The 18,862-nt window shown below is 33.7% G+C and overlaps 1 protein-coding gene across 3 annotated transcripts in view; it reads right to left on the bottom strand.

Annotated features, from left to right (window-relative positions):
- The window catches only part of nrg2b (neuregulin 2b), an 87,582-nt gene that overhangs the window by 32,512 nt on the left and 36,208 nt on the right, over positions 1-18,862 (bottom strand). For all 3 annotated transcript variants that reach the window (XM_051127221.1, XM_051127220.1, XM_051127222.1), the window contains exons 2-3: positions 15,001-15,163; positions 7,069-7,187 (exon numbers count right to left, since the gene is read on the bottom strand). In XM_051127221.1, coding sequence (XP_050983178.1) covers positions 7,069-7,187; positions 15,001-15,163 — 282 coding nt within the window. The remainder of the gene's footprint in view (positions 1-7,068; positions 7,188-15,000; positions 15,164-18,862) is intronic.

Genomic DNA, 18,862 nt, shown 5'->3' with positions numbered 1-18,862 from the left:
CACAACTTTAAAAACCTTTCGTGTAAGAATAATAAGTTTAAATATAGTTTAAAAACTACACTTTTTGCCTGGAAGACCTACCGTTTTATATTGTCATGTGACCACGATAATATCGAGACTATGCCTATTCATAGCATTACAGTTGAACCACTGATGTCACATGGACTTTTTTATAGATGTCCTAACTGCCTTTCTAGATCTTGAACGTGGTAGTTGCGTTGCTGTCTATGCAGGGTCTGAAAGCTCTCGGATTTCATCAAAAATATCTTAATTTGTGTTCTGAAGATGAACAAAGGTCTTATGAGATTGGAATGACATGAGGGTGAGTAATTAATGATAGAATTTTCATTTTTGGGTGATCTATCACTTTAAATTTGTGCACACAAAACTACCAGAAGATTTGGAATATAGCATATGACCCATATGGACCATTTCTACCAGTGTGAACATTCTGCTTCACATCTCCAAATGTGTTCCTCAGAAGAACGAAAGGCTTTGAAACGACATGAGGGTGAGTATATAATGACAAAACTTTGATTTTTTGGTGCACTGTTCTTTTAAGACCACAAATAGGGTCAATTGTGGTTGCGGCTATGTGTGTGTGTATTTTGCGTTAAGTATACTTGGCGCTTGTATCTGACAGGCTCTTGGCATTGCGGCTGAAGAACTCAGCAGCCAGAGTCCAGCTGGGTCTCACGTCACACACAAACATATACACAAAGATGTAAACACACACTCCTCCTAAATGACCCGTCTTCAAGGACGTTCTGTTTTAGCCAGCGCAGTTGTTGTCCTGTTTTAAGACTCACACAGGCACACACCTTTACTCTATGCTCTCAAATACTGCAGAGCTTTACCCTGGTGACCCCCCATATGGCCACTAGAGCGTCTCTCTCTCTCTTTCTCTTTGTCTCTCGGGTGTCTGTGCTGTTATATATAGCAGATATCTGTGCACTTATGGACTGAAATGCTTGCTGTTCCTGGAGTGCAGAATCTGCCAAAATGACACAGTTTATCTTCATTAAGCACAGAGTTATCTGCAGATATCAACTGAACACACACACACACTGACAGTGTCACAAAACATTTCCTCACTGACTCCCAAACTCTAGACATGCATATAGCACATGTAAACACAGCTTTTCTCTTGATCTCTCACACAAACATCCTGAAAGGACTACATAATAGAGCTCAGATTATTAAATAAGCCAATTACCCCTCAGAACATAGGAACAAACACACACATACACGTCCAAGTCTGAATATCTAGACAGGAACATACCGATAACCTTCCTTCCTTCCTTCCTTCCTTCCTTCATTCATTCATTCATTCAGTCTTTCATTCATTCAATCGGGAAGCTTGTTTTAGGCATGGGACAAAAAAATTAAGGTAATTGCAACTTTGTATCTGTTTTTCTGAATTCTTATTTCTCAGAATTTTGACTTTCTTTTCATTTGCAGGTTTTGCAGGATACAACCTCAGAATTGCAAGAAATGTAAATTTTGTGAGATGTAAGGATGTCAGAATTTCAAGAAAAAATGTAGAATTGTGACTTTGTATATTGCAGTTCTCACTTATTCCTTTGAATTCTTTTTATATCTTTCAATTCTGACTTTTTTCTTAAATTGTGACACAGAAAGTCGCAAATACCATTTTTATTTATTCATTAATTATTATATTATATAATTATTTGTTCTGTGGCAGAAATTGGCTTCCATAACTCTCATTCTTCACTTGATCAATAATTTAAAAAATACAATTAAGAGTTTGCACTGATTCTTTTTTTTCTATTTTTTTCATGACATAAATTTTCTGGCTTTTTTTCCCAATTGTTTTTATTTTATTCATTACATTCATAACTTTTTTTATTTGTTTATATCTTGCATTTCTTTGCAATTTTTTTTTCTCAGAACTGTGAGAAAAAAAGTGCAAACTGTGAGATAAAAAGTCACAAATACTGTTTTTATTTATTTAGTTATTTCTTTTTTTGTTTCATGTCAGAAATTGGCTTCCACAATTCATTCATTCATTCACTTGATTGATAATTAAAAAATACAATTAAGAATGATTTAAATTAATCTATGGATTCCCAAACTTTTTTTTTTTTCATGAGAAAAAGGGTAAATGAATAAAATATTTCATCTTGTTTAAGCAAGTGATTTTATGGCTTTTTTTCCAATTGTTTTTATTTTATTCATTACATTCATAACTTTTTTTATTTGTTTATATCTTGCAATTCTGATTTTTTTTTTCTCAGAACTGTGAGAAAAAAAGTGCAAACTGTGAGATAAAAAGTCACAAATACTGTTTTTATTTATTTATTTATTTATTTTTTTGTTTCATGTCAGAAATTGGCTTCCACAATTCATTCAAAAGTCACAAATACTGTTTTTATTTATTTAGTCATTTCTTTTTTTGTTTCATGTCAGAAATTGGCTTCCACAATTCATTCATTCATTCACTTGATTGATAATTAAAAAATACAATTAAGAATGATTTAAATTAATCTATGGATTCCCAAACTTTTTTTTTTTTTTTTTCATGAGAAAAAGGGTAAATGAATAAAATATTTCATCTTGTTTAAGCAAATGATTTTCTGGCTTTTTTCCCCTGATTGTTTTTATTTAAAATAATAATAATAATAATAATTTTTATGATTTCATTCTTTTTTAGCTTTGAACTAACTCTAACTAACTGAACTGGTCCATTTATTCACTCGCCTGTTCACTCATTTATTCATTGTTTAGTTTTATTGATTTATTCAACTCATCTTACTGTAACAATAAAGAGCCTGAATCTTTGATCGCTCATTTAATTTATACATTTATTCACTCATTTATTTACACATTCATTCAAATAATGTTGTTTTACCTTGTTGTACAAACTTAAAATCAAAGCTTAAATCTATTTACTTGTTTATATCTTGCAATTCTGACTTTTTTTCTAAAAAGTGCAAACTGTGAGATAAAAAGTCACAAATACTGTTTGTATTTATTTATTTATTTCCCTTGAACCTTGCCCTTTGACTGCTATTTTTGGTGTACTGAGGGTGTTGGGTGAACTTTTAAAAAAGTATGCTGATGTTTTAGCCTTTGCCTCACTGACAGCTCAGAGATGGATTTTATTACACTGGACGTCTTCTAAACCTCCTCCTACTGTCTCATGGTTAGAAGATTTGATGTCTTTTCTATACAATGAAAAAATTAAGTTTACATTGAGAGGTTCCACTGACAAATTTTATAAAAACTGGGATCCTATAATTAATTTTGTCAAGAACAGACCACATATCTTCACTGATTTATGATGTTTTTCCCCTCTTCTTTTTTATTATTTTTATTTTTGTATTTTCTTATTTAACAAACATTCACTTGCCTGTTCACTCATTTATTTATTGTTTTGATTTACTCATTTATTTAACTCATCTCACTGTAACAATAAAAAGCCTGAATCTTTGATCACTTATTTAATTTATGCATTTATTCCCTCATTCATTCACACATTTATTCAAATAATGTTGTTTTACCTTGTTGTATAATCACAATAAAGAACTTAAATCTCAGAATTGTGAGAAAAAAAGTCCAAATTGTGAGACAGAAAGTCTCACGTTTTTATTTATTTAGTTACTTTTTTGCTGCATTGCGGAAATTGGCTTCCACAATTCATTCATTCATTCATTCACTTGATCCATAATTGAAAAAAATACAATTAAGAATTTGCACTGATTAAAATTAATCTATAACTTTTTTTGTCAACTGAACCTCTTAGACCTAATGTTTTTCATGACATAAAGGTAAATCAAAAAAATATTTCATCTTGTTTTAGCAAGTGTTTTCTTTTGATTTGATTTTAACAAAATATTCATTTTGATTTAACATTTTTATGATTTTATTCATTTTGAGCTTCTCATTAATTCAAAGCCCTGAATCGGTCCATTAATTCACCCGCCTGCTCACTCATTTATTCATTGGTCTGTTTTATTCATTTATTCAATTCATCTCACTGTAACAATAAAAAGCCTGAATTTTGGTCACTCGTTTAATTAATTTATACATTTATTCACTCACTCACTCATATAATGTTGTTTTACCTTGTTGTCCCTAGTAAAAAAGTAATAGATTTAAAATGCATTTATTTTATACTAAATATAGTTAAAATCTATTAACATATTTACTGGCATATCACTTGAGACTTACTTATATAAAAATGATAAATAAGTTGTAATTAAACTTTATTTGGAGATCTACTTATGCACAATGCACATTTCTTAATATTAAACCTAAAATATGTTTTAATGTCACTATTGGTGAGGACTGTATGATCTTTAAATAATACTGGTTTATTAAATATACTTAAGTATATCTTTAGTTGGACTTCAGCACTACTTCCGCACAATTAAGTACAAAATTAGTCATTCCAATTTAGCAGACTTGAAATATACCAGTTAAGTATAGTGAAAGTACAATTGCAGGCTATTTTTATTAAGTACATAATATGTAAATATATTTGTAGTACACTGAAATAAATAGTATAGCCTGAAATAATTAGTGTATTTACTTTTCATTAGGGGTACAATCACAGAAAGGACCTTTAATTGATTTGTTCTTTCATTATCCTGTCCACTAAATCATAGTTTACATACATATTCATTCAGAATTCACTGGATTCACAATTTGGGGAAAAAAAAAAAAAAAAATATATATATATATATATATATATATATTTTTTTTTTTTTTTTTTTTTTGCACAAAAAATTAAGATTTCAAAAAGGTTTAAAAAGTGTACTTTTTGTAAGCTCCAGGTTTGCTATATATTTGTATCTTTTATATATATATATATATATATATATATATTTTTTTTTTTTTTTAATGTATATGTGTATAATATATACACACACACATAATCCCTAATTTATTCTGTCAATTCCTTTAGTCATTCTTTCGTTCATTTATTCTTTTATCATATTCATTCTCTCAGTCATTCGTCTATTCTTTGTGTCCATGAGACTCTGCTGACACATCAGATAATGGAGGGGTTTGGTGGAGAGCTAGAGGACAAAGTTGAGAGAGGGAGAGAAAGACCCTATATCTCAAACCACTCAACCATTACTGCCCTTAAGATGGGCTGGATGGAGCTCACATTAGTTACACACACACACAGACACACACACACACACACACACGAACGGCACATCAAACGCCTCCGGCTGATGTGATATACTCCAGAGACTGAAGCAGGTGGGGAGATCTGTGAGTAAAACAGCAGATGAGAGAGGTGTGTTCTCCACAATAACACCCAAACTCACAAAACAGACATGAATGCTGCCTCAAATCCTCAAATCCTCAAATCTTATGGCTGTGTGCTGTTACACTTCTATTGCGTTTCTAATGGTCGATAAAACAAGCAAAACAATCCAATAGACTTACTGGATGGATCCAAGCCATATCATAGAGGGGTGAACCAACTAGCAACTAGCCAAAACACCCTAGAAACCACCTAGCAACACCCTAGCAACCAATCACAGGATTCCTAACAGGAATTCAGGCATTCGCAACACTCCATCTACCTGACAGTGAGTGTTTCACACACAAGCATCATTATGGATAGGAACTGTGAGGAATTTCATGATTCTTGGTCCAATTCTGAATCCATTTAAGAGAAGTGTAGAAGTCCACTTCTAGAACAAAAAATTACAGGTAATGTACTCACCCCCTTGTCATCCAAGATGTTTGTGTCTTTCTTTCTTCAGTCGTAAAGATATTATGTTTTTTGAGGAAAACATTTCAGGATTTTTCTCCATATAATGGACTTCATTGGTGCCCCAAGTTCAAACTTCCAAAATGCAGTTTAAATGCAGCTTCAAATGATCCAAAATGTGGTTGTAAACAACTCCAGCCAAAGAAGAAAGGTCTTATCTAGCGTAACCATTGGTTATTTTCATTAAAAAAATACAATTTAAATACTTTTTAATCTCTAACGCTCGTCTTGTCTTGCTCTGCCTGAACTCTGTGTATTCTGGCTCAAGACAGTTAGGGTATGTCAAAAAACTCCAATCGTATTTTCTCCCTCAACTTCAAAAATCATTTCAAAATCATCCTACATCGCTGCAAAAGCACCGACCCAGTCTTTGCAAAGTGAACATGCAAAGATCAAACACCCTTAACAAAAAAGGTAAAACAGTGATATAGGATGATTTTAAAGTTGAGGGAAAACATGAGATGGGAGTTTTTCAACATACCCTAACTGTCACGAACCGGAACAAAAACAGAGTTCAGGCAGAGTAAGACAAGACGAGCATTTGGCATTGAAAAGTATATAAATTTCATTATTTTTATGAAAATAACCAATTGTTTCGCTAGTTAAGACCCTTCTTCCTCGGCTGGAATCATTCACATTTGGGATCGTTTGCAGCCACATTTAAACTGCATTTTGGAAGTTCAAACTCAGGGCACCATAGAAGTCCACTATATGGAGAAAAATGCTTAAATGTTTTCTTAAAAAAACATAATTTCTTTATGACTGAAGAAAGAAAGACATGAACATCTTGGATGACAAGGGGGTGAGTACATTATCTGTAAATTTTTGTTCTGGAAGTTGATTTCTCGTTTAATAAATTCTGATAATTCTGTGCTTACTGCATTTACTGCCATCAGACGTTTGACTTTAAATGAAGAGAGCATTTTAGGTTTCAACAGAGCAGATAAAACAAATCTGAAATAGTTGTAACACAATGCCTATAAAACGTGTGTCTGCACAGACAGTCATAAATATACAGACAGTCATAAATATGCAATATGAAACTTGGTCCAAATAATAAATTAAATAAAAATCATTTGGTTCCATTTTTAGAGGAAAAGATTCTGAATAGGAAGACCACTCACATGCAGTTTAGTTTATCTGTCCAGAGCTAAAGAGATGACAAATTAGCTATAAACGCAACATTAGGTCCATACAGACATCTCACAAAGCACATAAAGTGCACACAGAAAAATCTGCCCCATGATGAGCAGGTGCGCTGGTCTCCTGTGACTCTCAGCCGTTTGCAATGAGGGAAATAATGGAGCTCTTACTGCTTTGGACGCTGACGTAGCTGGTGGCGTTCTCTCTGCCCAGCGAGTTCTCCGCCACACAGGTGTAGTTCCCAGAATCCTCCAGTCTCACTCTGCTGATGTGAAGCTTTGAGTTTTTCCTGCACAAAAGCAGCCGGGACACAAAGAAAGAGAGAAATGGAGAAAAACATCAGGTTATATGAGGGTAGAAATTTAGAGCCAGATTTACTAACAGCTTGCGCCAGCGCAAACCATCTTTTGTACTGTCAGGATTTACTAAAGGCACGCAGTGAAGAATTAGTGCTGGAAAGGCATGGACACAGTTATTTTTACACCTGACCTTATTGAATATGCATTTGTAGGAGTTTCACCTTTCAGACACAAAATTTATAGGATGAGAGTATTAAAATGAATCACGCAATGTGATTTACTAACATTTGCACACGTCAAATTACTGGTATTTACGTCATTATTTAACGCCCAAAAAAAGCATGTATTAAAGCAGCCGGTAATTTGTGCTGTTCTTGGTAGACTGCGCTAGTCATTATGGAAATGATCTGGCTGTGTCTGTGTTTTTTAATGTGTGCGTTGTCAGTAAATCACAAGCAGAATTTTCCCCTTTCATCTGCGCTTTTATGGAATTGCGCTGCAATGCTAATTTGGCCTGTTTTTAGTAAATCTGGCCGTTAAAAAGACACAAAAAAATGTCAGATGAGGAGAGAGAGAAAAAGAAAGCACTGGTAGAGACAGAGTTCTTTACTTGAACTAGTTTGTGAATGTGTATTTGCTATTGATCCCAGAAGAACATGATCCTGGATCACCATGTTGTTGGGCCTAGAACAAAATTGCTATCAACCAATCAGATTGTAGGATCATATGCTGTGTTCCAACTCGAAAGTCAGAATTTCCAACACTCTGTTTGAAAAAGTGCAATGAAATGGCACTTGCACTTTGGAAACTGATGCAGAAATCCCAACCATCTTGCCAAGATGAGGTCACATAAACATGCCAGCACAGAAAATGATTTTTAATAGCAAGCGAAGTTGCAACATAACATGATATAAAACATGTTTAACAAGCAAAGGGTTTGCAGAGACAGGTGTATAAAATATGGTAAATTGTTGTCGCTACTGATAATTCTACACCTGTCAAATGCTAGCATTAAATTTTTTTGTCAATGAAACCAGGTTTTTAATTAAAAAAAAATCATACTTTTATTTGGCAAGGATGCATAAATTAATACATGACAGTAAAGACATTTGTAACAGGGCTGTGTTTTGACAAATTTTACGATTCGCCTCGTAAAATTTCGATTCAATTCAATTCAATATTGATTATTCTGGATCAGGTACAACTAATGCTGTAAAATACACATGAGAGTCAGTTGGTACTACATTACTATAATATTGAGGGTTAAAATTAACTGATTTGTATACAAACACTTAATTTACAAAGTTTTAATAATAATTATACTAACTTTGCAGTTACATAATTATATTTGTACATTTTTAAAATATGAATATTTAAATGGTGGCTGTCATAAAAACTTTTTTTTTTAAACGAATTTATTCAAAGATAAACCAAATATTTAAGAACAATAAAATCTATAATAGAATATGTTACATTGTGCATATATTAAGCAAAATGCCCATATCGAGTTCTTTTTTCTAGCTGATTAACGTTTTTATTGTTACCAAATATGTTTTTCTGAGGTAAATGTGACGTTATGTGACATATTGTTTACAAGCTGTTATAGTGACGTCTTTCCGTGGTTGAAACACTGATTAAGTGATTACATAAGTCAGGATACGGATTTCGGTAAGTTGTACTCTTTCTTTTAACATACCTTCTGATGTTCATTCATGTTTATTTTGTGCTGAAACTGGTTAAAGCGGAGGAAATGATCAGTTCAGCTTCTCTTGAACTGAGATGCTACAGCGATCTATCACACAACATTAAACAGCGCCAAACGACATTTATTGTTTGAATACTGTAATAAAATCATCAGAATTTGAAATCTGAGACTGTTTCATATCAAAAGTAACAAAGCAAAAGGTTTATTGTGATGTTCCGTTTATTAACTGAAAACAGACTAGACTAATCGATTCTTGGGATTTCAGAACCAATATCGTTTAGCAAAAATGAGAATTGATAAAATCCAGAAATCAATATTTTTCACCCAGCCCTAATTTATAATGTTATAATTTTCAAATAAATGCTGTTATTTTGAACTTTCTATTATATCAATCAATCAGTTAATAAATGGATACGCAAATGCATAAATATTAAGCAGCACAACTATTTTCAACATTGATAATAATAATATAATAATAATAATAATTTCTTTAGCATATAAAAATGATTTCTGAAGGAACATGTGACACTGAAAGCTGGAGTAATGATGCTGAAAATTGGCATCACAGGAATAAACTACAATTTAAAATATATTCTAATAGAAAACAGTTATTTTTTAAATTGTAATATTCTTGTTTTTCCACTGTATTTTGATTAAATAAATGCAGCCTTGGTGAGCATAAAAGACTTTTTCAAAAACATGAAAAAATCTTACAAACCTCAAACTTCTGAATAGCAGTGTACTTATTACTTGTATTTATTAATTTAGCAATTTTTTTCCATTTTTATCAGAATCGACTTACAAAAGAGAAACATCATAAGCAATTAAAGGAATAGTTCACCCAAAAATGAAAATTCTGTCATTATTAATCACCCTCATGTCATTCTAAACCTCATCAGAATGCAAATTAAGATATTTTTGATGAAATCCGAGAGCTTTCTGACTCTGCATACACAGCAATGCAACTGACATGTTCAAGACCCAGAAAAGTAGTAAGAACATTATTAAAATAGTCCATGTGACATAAGTGGATTAACCCTTAATGTTATAAAGCTACAAGAATAGTTCGTGTGCAAAAGAAAACTAAAATAACGACTTTATTCAACAATTTCTTCTCTTCCATTCGCTGCACATTCACGAGAGTACCACAAAACTCTCAGATTTCATCAAAAATATCTTATTTTGCATTCTGAAGATAAACGACGCAAGGGTGAGTAATTAATGGCAGAATTTTCATTTTTGGATTAGCTATCGCTTTAAGTCTATATGGTTGTAATCAGAGATACTAGTAGAAATATCACACATCTGACTTCAGGCTAGGATTAGGGTTAGGGCTGATTTTAGATAGGAATGTTGTTTCAGGACCAACAAAGGATGTTGGTCCAGGAATATGTCCTACTTGGCTTCATCACATCATGCGTGGAGTCTCTTGTGGTGTCAATGTGATACTCGCGTTGTCTCTCTGCCCTTCTCGTCAGGTCAGCATGTGGACAGCTCATTAGAGGAGCAAAGCTCTTGAAGGATCTCGCTCTGGAGCAGAACGCAGAGAAAATGGCAGCTGCGCGTATCATCCTCTGTCCTTACTTTACCTCCATCATTATTAAACCATCCCTGTCCACGCTGTCAGCTCTTTCACTCACAGTTCATCGGCGTAAGTGTGCGTACGGATGCGAGCGTGTGTCTCCGCGACTGTGGATCTGCAGTTTCAGCACACACACATTTGCAAAATTACACAAGGGGCCAGTGAACAGGCAATCCTGTTAGAGTGATCTGCTTTCTGTGGAAATGTGCACCTCAGCACTTTTTCTCGGAGAACAGAAGAGGACCGTCGCGTTACGGAATGCCCTGAATTCTCCTGTATGATTCCTTCCCTGCATTCCCAGCGGCGTATTGCTACACACAGACTGACGGTGACACACGCACTGAATATACAGCTACATGTGCACTATTGATTTGTGTTACAAACGGCTAAATGACATTGATGCAATGTTACTGCAACATGCACAGCTCAGCAACTTTTTATTTGATTCTTTATCCCATTTTACGAAATGCCGCTTTCCCATATATTAAGACATTTGCATGATTATGCAATTCTCACTGAAGACTAGCTTATCTAGACCCCAAGCGTATATAAACTTAGTCATATGTGTTTTTTTATTCCATTCTCCACCTACAGACGCCACTGAGGGAGAAAGTATTGCGTGTTCGGGCCCACGCACTCTCCCCTCAGATACACCGGCAACCCACGGCCCCATTGCCAGAGAAAAGCAGTGAAGGGGAAGTTACCCACAATTCACTCATGGAGCTTCCTTGAGATGGTTGACCAGAGCCTGGAGCCCAAAGAGGAGAATCGCTCATTTTGACTAAGGAAGAATAGTTCAGCAAAAAAAATTAATTCTTACATCATTTATTCAAAATCATGTCGTTCCAAACCTGTATGACTTTCTTTTTTTAACATAAACGCAATTTTACTGCCTACAACTGCACAAAATGACACAAATGCACAAGTAAACTTCAATGCAAGAACACTACCCTTTAAAAGTTTAGACTCAGTAAGATTTAAAAAAAAAGAAATTATTACTTCTATTCAGCAAGGATATGTTACATTGATCACAAGTGACAGTAAAGACATTTACTATGTTACTCCCCAGCAGGCACACAATGACATAAAATTGATATTTAGTTAAATTTCGGTTGTGACATCGGGTGACCAAAATTCAATGTCAGTTCAACCCTTTAATGTCAACATTAATTTGATGTCCAATACCGACGTCAGCTGACGTTAATATTTCGTTGTTTTTAGGTTGTGTAACCAAAATCCAACCTTAAGTTAACGTCAGATTGACGTCAAATACGAAAGTCAACTCGATTTTCATTCTCAACCAAAATGCAATGACTGTCTGACGTCTGGTCCAACGTCAGCCTGAAGTTTAACACTGACGTCCAGTGCCTGCTGGGTTTTGCTAAGTGCCTGCTAAGACTTCTATTTCAAATAAATGCTGTTCTTTTTAAGTTTTTATTCATCAAAAACTCCTGAAAAAAAAAAACGTGTCATGGTTTCCACAAAAATATTTAGCAGCACAACTGTTTTCAACATTAATAACAATACAAAATATTTCTTAAACACCAAATCAGCATGTTAGAATGATTTCTGAAGGATCATGTGACTCTGAAGACTCAAGTAATTATGCTGAAAATTCAGCTTTGCATCACAGGAATAAATTACATTTTAAAATATATTAAAATAGAAAACACTTCTTTTTGATTGTAGTATTGTATTAAAAGAGTTTTTACTTTTTTGATCAAATAAATACAGCCTTCTAAATCTTATTGACAAACTTGTAAATACTTTTCACCAAATTATGTGAATTTATGTATTGAATAATTCAGTACATTCTCATTAACTAAAATAAAATTTTAATTTAATTGAACATTAATGAATATGACATGATGAAATATTGACTACATTTAAAGCAACCCAGGCTCATCAGAAATACGTGCCTCTATAGACATTTCTGCAACACTGTAATTTCGTTCCTTACTGCATGTTTCGCAACAGTTTCAAAGTGAAATGTTCAGAGAGTCATGCTAAAACACATGTTCAATACGTGACCGTGGCACGGATTTATTGCTGCGTTTTTATTACGCTGCTTGAGGTACACATTGCTGCTGTTCAGAATTCAGATATCCAGGGAGTGTCGCTAAAGGTTAATGCTCTATCATGTTGGAAATATCACCATCACTAAACCTAACCCTCAACCATACCCGATAGTGTTAACAAATGCAAAAGCGATATAAAAATGCATTTTGTATTGCAAGTTAAAATGCCTTTACTATTTTAACTTTCTTGTACAGATTTGAGCTGTTTTGTCAGACCGTAGTTTTACGGGGTTCGTACGTATCGCGTGAGGTACCGACCGAACCTACTGAATTAGAAAACTGAGAAGCTGTATATGTGACGACAATGTTCGTTTACAAATCATGCAGGATTGTTTTGAAGTCATAATATAATATTCTGCAAGTTATTGCGTGAAAATTAGGCTTTATTAATCAAAAATCTGTGTGTAAATCATACTTTGCGTGAAAAGGAATAATAGTTTTACTGCTTTTAGTGTTTTTGTACATATAGGCATGTTTTTTCAGTTGCTGCAGGGAAAGCGCATAATCCAATTTGTCCTAAACATGAGACATGCTTTATATTTAAGGGGACATCGGATGCCCATTTTCCACAAGTTGATATGATTCTTTAAGGTCTTAATGAAAAGTCTTAATGAATTTAAAATTTCTTAATGGTAGTGTGAAATTACGCTTATTTTACCTTGTCAAAAACAGCTCCGTTCAGAGAAAGCCATTTTAGTGTATGTGCCTTTAAATGCTAATGAGTTATGCTCACCCCTCCCCTCTCTTCCGTGGGGCGACGAGCCATTCTCTGAGAGACTGTAAACTTTAGCTGCATTTAAGGTGTGTTCACACTTGTCATGTGTGGTTCGATTAAAATGAACCCTGGTGCGGTTCGTTTGAGTAAGTGTGAACGCTGCCATCCGAATCCTGGTGTGCACCAAACAAGCGGACCGAGAGCATTAAAGAAATGCATCTCGGTTCGCTTCCAAACAAACTCTGATGTGGTTCGAATGATATATGAACGCAACACAGACCAAATACTTTTAAACTAACCAATAACAAGAAGCAATGACAAGATGCAACGCTATGCGACATGATTTTATTAGCTCTTTGTGAGTTTGCACGTGGTGAAAATAAAATTATATATACGTAACAATGATCTCGCTTAGTCTAGCAGACGGCATTGCATGTGTTCAACTTAAAGCAACGATTTATGCATCTAAATGATGACTGCTATGTTCATTATTACATCCAGCAACAGAACATCTCAATGACTTAGGAGCCATTCTTGTATACTCCTGCTCTGGCATCGAAATAATGGTGGACTATTTGCAGCTCACTCAGAGCGGGTCTGTGCTGAAACAGCTGTATCAATCAACAACCATGGGAGCGGCCTTGGTCTGTGTGATATCACAACAGCCAAGAGAATGGCTTGATTTGAGAAAGCGGTTATTATTTATAGGGATTTTAAAAAATCAGTGGGTGTATTTTTATCATTATAGGGTGGTTGTGTACTCACACTGCCACCACACATTTATGTTCAAACAAAATGTAAATGTGAATTTTGCATCCGATGACCCCTTTTAAGGGCTTTAAAATAACTCGTAAGATATAGTGAACACGTGTAGTTTAAAGCAACCTGCTCTGTCAGATGCTCTGACAGAAAGGCAGCATAAAATATATTTTTTGTAAAATACTGTAAAATATTTGTAGTTGGCCACTAAATGTGCCATGTTTAGCATTTTAAACCTAAAAGTAAGTGTATTTTTATGACAGCAGTAACTGTAAAGTGAATTAGTCTGAGCTTTTCTTTTTATCTATTTTAATTTTTATGTTAGTGAATTTAACTTCTGCTTTAAAAGCATTATTTTTGTTTTTAGATTGTTTTTAGATTTAAAGTGCTTTTTGCACATAATATATAGCACAGCCTACATAGTTACGTTCATTTTTTTTTTTCATAGCCTCTTTTATGAACATAGTTTCACTGGACAACACTGGACAGGATGTGAAATTTTTAAAAACAATATATATATATATATATATATATTTTTTTATCCAAATAAACAAACATAGAAAATACTGAGATATATATACATGTAGCAATTCCACCAGAAATACTGAGATGTGACTTTTTGGCCATATCACCCATCCCTACTTTCATTATATGAGAAAGAGCAGTGTGAACCTTCTTCATAATTTGATAAAGAAACAAAATCATATGGGTTTGGAACAACATGAGAGCGAGTAAATGATGAAAGAGTTTTCATTTTGTGTGAACTACTCCTTTAACAAGACGTCTGCATCTCTCTCCCCTCTGAAAATCTCAGAGTCTATTTACAAACTGGGACAATCTTCTGCTTGAGTTGATGGGAGATGTATTTTTAATACCTCTGATGCCAAGAATAGTTCTGCCAACGTACGAGTAGTGTGTTTGCTTGTGCATCTGTGTATGTGTGTGTGTATTTGATGAGTCTTACTTGTTGGATTTGATTTTGACGTCTTTCCTCTTGCGGAGCTGGCTGCCATCTTTGTACCAGTTGAAGGAGGGGCTCGGATTGCCCAGGGCTTCACACTTGAGTGTCAACTTTTTACCTTCCAGGAGCCACTGAGAATCCATGGGCTTCACCTTCGGAGCTGATGCTGCAGACAGAGAAAACAAACAAGAGAGTGAGCAGAAAAGAAAAACAGGTTTGCAGAAAAAGCACACATTTATTCTCTTTAATACCTGCAGCTGATTTGCATTGATTTAAATAAAAACAACAGAATATATAATGTCGCAAAACATTACTTGCTTGCTATTTTGGGGTGTTTGTTCCATCTATGTTCATTTTGAATTTTGTACACTCTGCATGTCAACATTCATCCCATTTGCTTTTCTTTTAAAGAATTTTAAGAGGAAACATCAGTAATAGTAGGCGTAAACTATGAGATTCCTTGCGGTGGAGATTGACTGAGGTGACAGAGGGAGAAAAAAAGACTGGTGAAAGAAAAGAAGAGGGATGGATGGAGGGAGGGATGGATTTTGTCAGAAGAGGAAAGGAGAGAAAGAAGAAGGCACGACGGTTAAAAAAGCCAGGAAACACGTTGAGAGACAGACGCAGACGAGAGGATGAAAAGCAGCAAACAGAAGAGTGGGAAAGAGGAAAGAAGTGAGAAACGAAAAAGCGTGTGAGAGATTAATGGGGCTCATCTTCCTGCAGTTTACCTCGGTAAAGTAATCCATCTAGCAACGAGAAACAAGCCCAATATTGTGAACTATGAGCAGTAATAAAAATACAGTACATTTAGTGCAGCAAATAATGATCACAGTTTACACACACACACACACACACACACACACAACAATAACAGTGCTACAGAGAGTTTGTTTTATTTTACACCTTAAGGTTCATGTGTAGAACCTGAGAAACAAAAAGAACACCAAAAAATGAATACAAATCACAAAAGAATATACAAAGTTACTAAACGTTTAAATTAAGTGAGACATTTAATATTCAAACTATTTAAAAATACAACAGTATATACTAAAATAGTACTTTACATTGCATGAATTTTTTTATATTTAATAAAATAAAAGCTGTCCTTAGTGTTTTAGCAAAATTAAAATTTGTTGTGCTTCTAAAGCAATGTTTGGTTTGGTCTTAAATTTCCATTAGTAATATTTAAATCATCTTAAATTAAATCCGTCTTAAATGAAAAACTATTAAAATTTCAAAATTTTGGGATCAGTAAGATTTTTTTTAAGTAGTTTATTATGCTCATCAAGGCTGCATTTATTTGATACTAAATTCAGAAAAAACTGTAATATTGTGAAATATTATTGCAATGTAAAATAACTGTTTTCTATGTGAATATATGTGACCCTGGACCACAAAACCAGTCATAAGGGTCAATTTTGCGAAATTGAGATTTATACATCATCCGAAAGCTGAATATATAAGCTTTCCATTGATGTATGGTTTACTGATGTATGGTTTATTTGGCCGAGATACAACTATTTGAAAATCTGGAATCTGAGGGTGCAAAAAAATCTAAATATTGAGAAAATCACCTTTAAAGTTGTCCAAATGAAGTTCTTAGCAATGCATATTACTAATCAAAAATTAAGTTTTGATATGTTTACAGTAGGTATTTTACAAAATATCTTCATGGAACATGATCTTTACTTAATATCCTAATGATTTCTGGCATAAAAGAAAAATCAATAATTTTGACCCATACAATGTATTTTTGGCATATTTTCACATATGTTAAAATGTAATTTATTCCTGTGTTGCAAACCTAAATTTTCAGCATCATTACTCCAATCTTCAGTGTCACATGATCCTTCAGAAATCATTCTAATATGCTGATTTATAATCAATATTGAAAACAGTTGTGATGCTTAATATTTTTAGGAACACTTTTTTTCTGGAGTCTTTAATGAATAAAAAGTTAAAACAGAACAGCATTTATTTAAAATAGAAATCTTTTGTAACAATATAAACTACCACTAAAAAGTCTGTGGTCAGTACATTTTTATTCTTTCTTTTTTGAAAAAAATCAATACTTTTATTCAGCAAGGAGCTGTTAAATTGATAAAAAGTGATAGCAAAGACTGATATTGTTAGAAAGGATTTCCATTTTAAATAAATGCTGTTCTTTTAAACTTCTTATTCATCAAAGAATTCTGAAAAAAGCATCACAGGTTCCAAAAAAATATTAAGCAGTTTTAAACATTGATAATGAAAGTAATAAAACAGCATATTAGAATGATTTCTGAAGGATCATGTGACACTAAAAACTGGAGTAGCAGCTGAAAATTCAGCTTTGCATCACAGGAATTAATTATATTTTAAAATATATTAAAATGTAAAAAATATATTATTATATTTCACAGTATTACTGTTTTTTCTGTATTTTTGATCAAGTAAATACAGCCTTGAGAACCATAAGAGAATTCTTTAACGGCAATGCATATTCTATAAAAATACTATTATGTATAAATACATTCAACTTGAATAATATAGATTTATTATTCAAATTATAATATACAATAAATACTATATATGTGACCCTGGACAACAAAACCAGATATAATGGTCAATTATTTGAAAATGAATAAATAAGCTTTCCATTGATGTATGGTTTGTTAAGATGGGACCATATTTAATCTGAGGGTGCAAAAAAATATTGTGAAAATCGCCTTTAAAAATTGTCCAAATTAAGTCTGCATTAGCCATGCATATTACTAATCAAAAATTAAGTTTTGATATATATATACGGTAGGAAGTTTACAAAATAACTTCATGGAACATGATCTTAATATCCTAATAATTTTTGGCATAAAAGAAAAATCAGTTGACCCCATACAATGTATTTTTGGCTATTGCTACAAATATACACATGCTACTTACGGCTGGTTTTGTGGTCCAGGGTCACATATATTTTTTAAAGTTAATAAAGTAAGACAATAAATAACATATGTTTTTATTTTAATCTTATTTGTCCTAAAATTGATCATTCCTTTAGTCAAAATATGTTTTAATATTTCTTTCCTTTGATTCTGAGGTTAAATAAAATAATAATATTCCTATAAATGGAATCATCTTGAAACAAAGGACTTCAGGTAGATTTGGACTGAACACAACATGCTATAGCCAATTCTTCGCTGTTTAACTGAATGTGGCTCCATCTGTGGTTTTCTCCTTCCCTCTCTCTCTTCAGTGCAATACTTCATTCTGTCACATCCAGTGAAATCACACCTTCTCGTCTCCAGATGCTTCTGACACACACACTGACACTCACTTTCTCATAGACACATACTCTCCAAATGTTTAATACACACTTACACCTCTTGACTAAAACACACATACAGTCCTCATACAATTAATGCACATGTACAGAAGCGCACACGCAAACACACACACACACACACACACACACACACACACACATATGCTTTCACTTCTTATCACATGCTTGCATGTTGTAATTCTGCTCACGTGGACTCAGGAGCACAAGAGGAAACCTTTACATGTCCAACAGAGACTTGTGGCTGATTGCTCTGTTAACAGAAACCCCAGAACTCTGCTCACAAACAGCACAGTGAAAAACCTCATTCTGAGTCCATCCAATCAGCTTCACTCATCAATACTAGCCAATCTGCTGCCTCGGCAACTCAGGCCACACATGTGCTGCGTCCGAAATCGCATACTGCTTAAGTAGGCACTACATTTAAATATGAACGTACTACCCGACCGTTAAAAAGTACGTTCTATATAGTATGAATGTGGGTAGTATGAATGGAATTCGGACGTACTACATCCGCCATATTGATGTTGTCACGTGTCATGCGTC

This window comes from Labeo rohita, chromosome 14 (genome assembly GCF_022985175.1).
Source record: "Labeo rohita strain BAU-BD-2019 chromosome 14, IGBB_LRoh.1.0, whole genome shotgun sequence".
Classification (NCBI taxonomy): Eukaryota; Metazoa; Chordata; class Actinopteri; order Cypriniformes; family Cyprinidae; genus Labeo; species Labeo rohita.
Note: the sequence above shows the minus strand (reverse complement) of the source record. Positions and strands in the feature narration are given on the sequence as shown.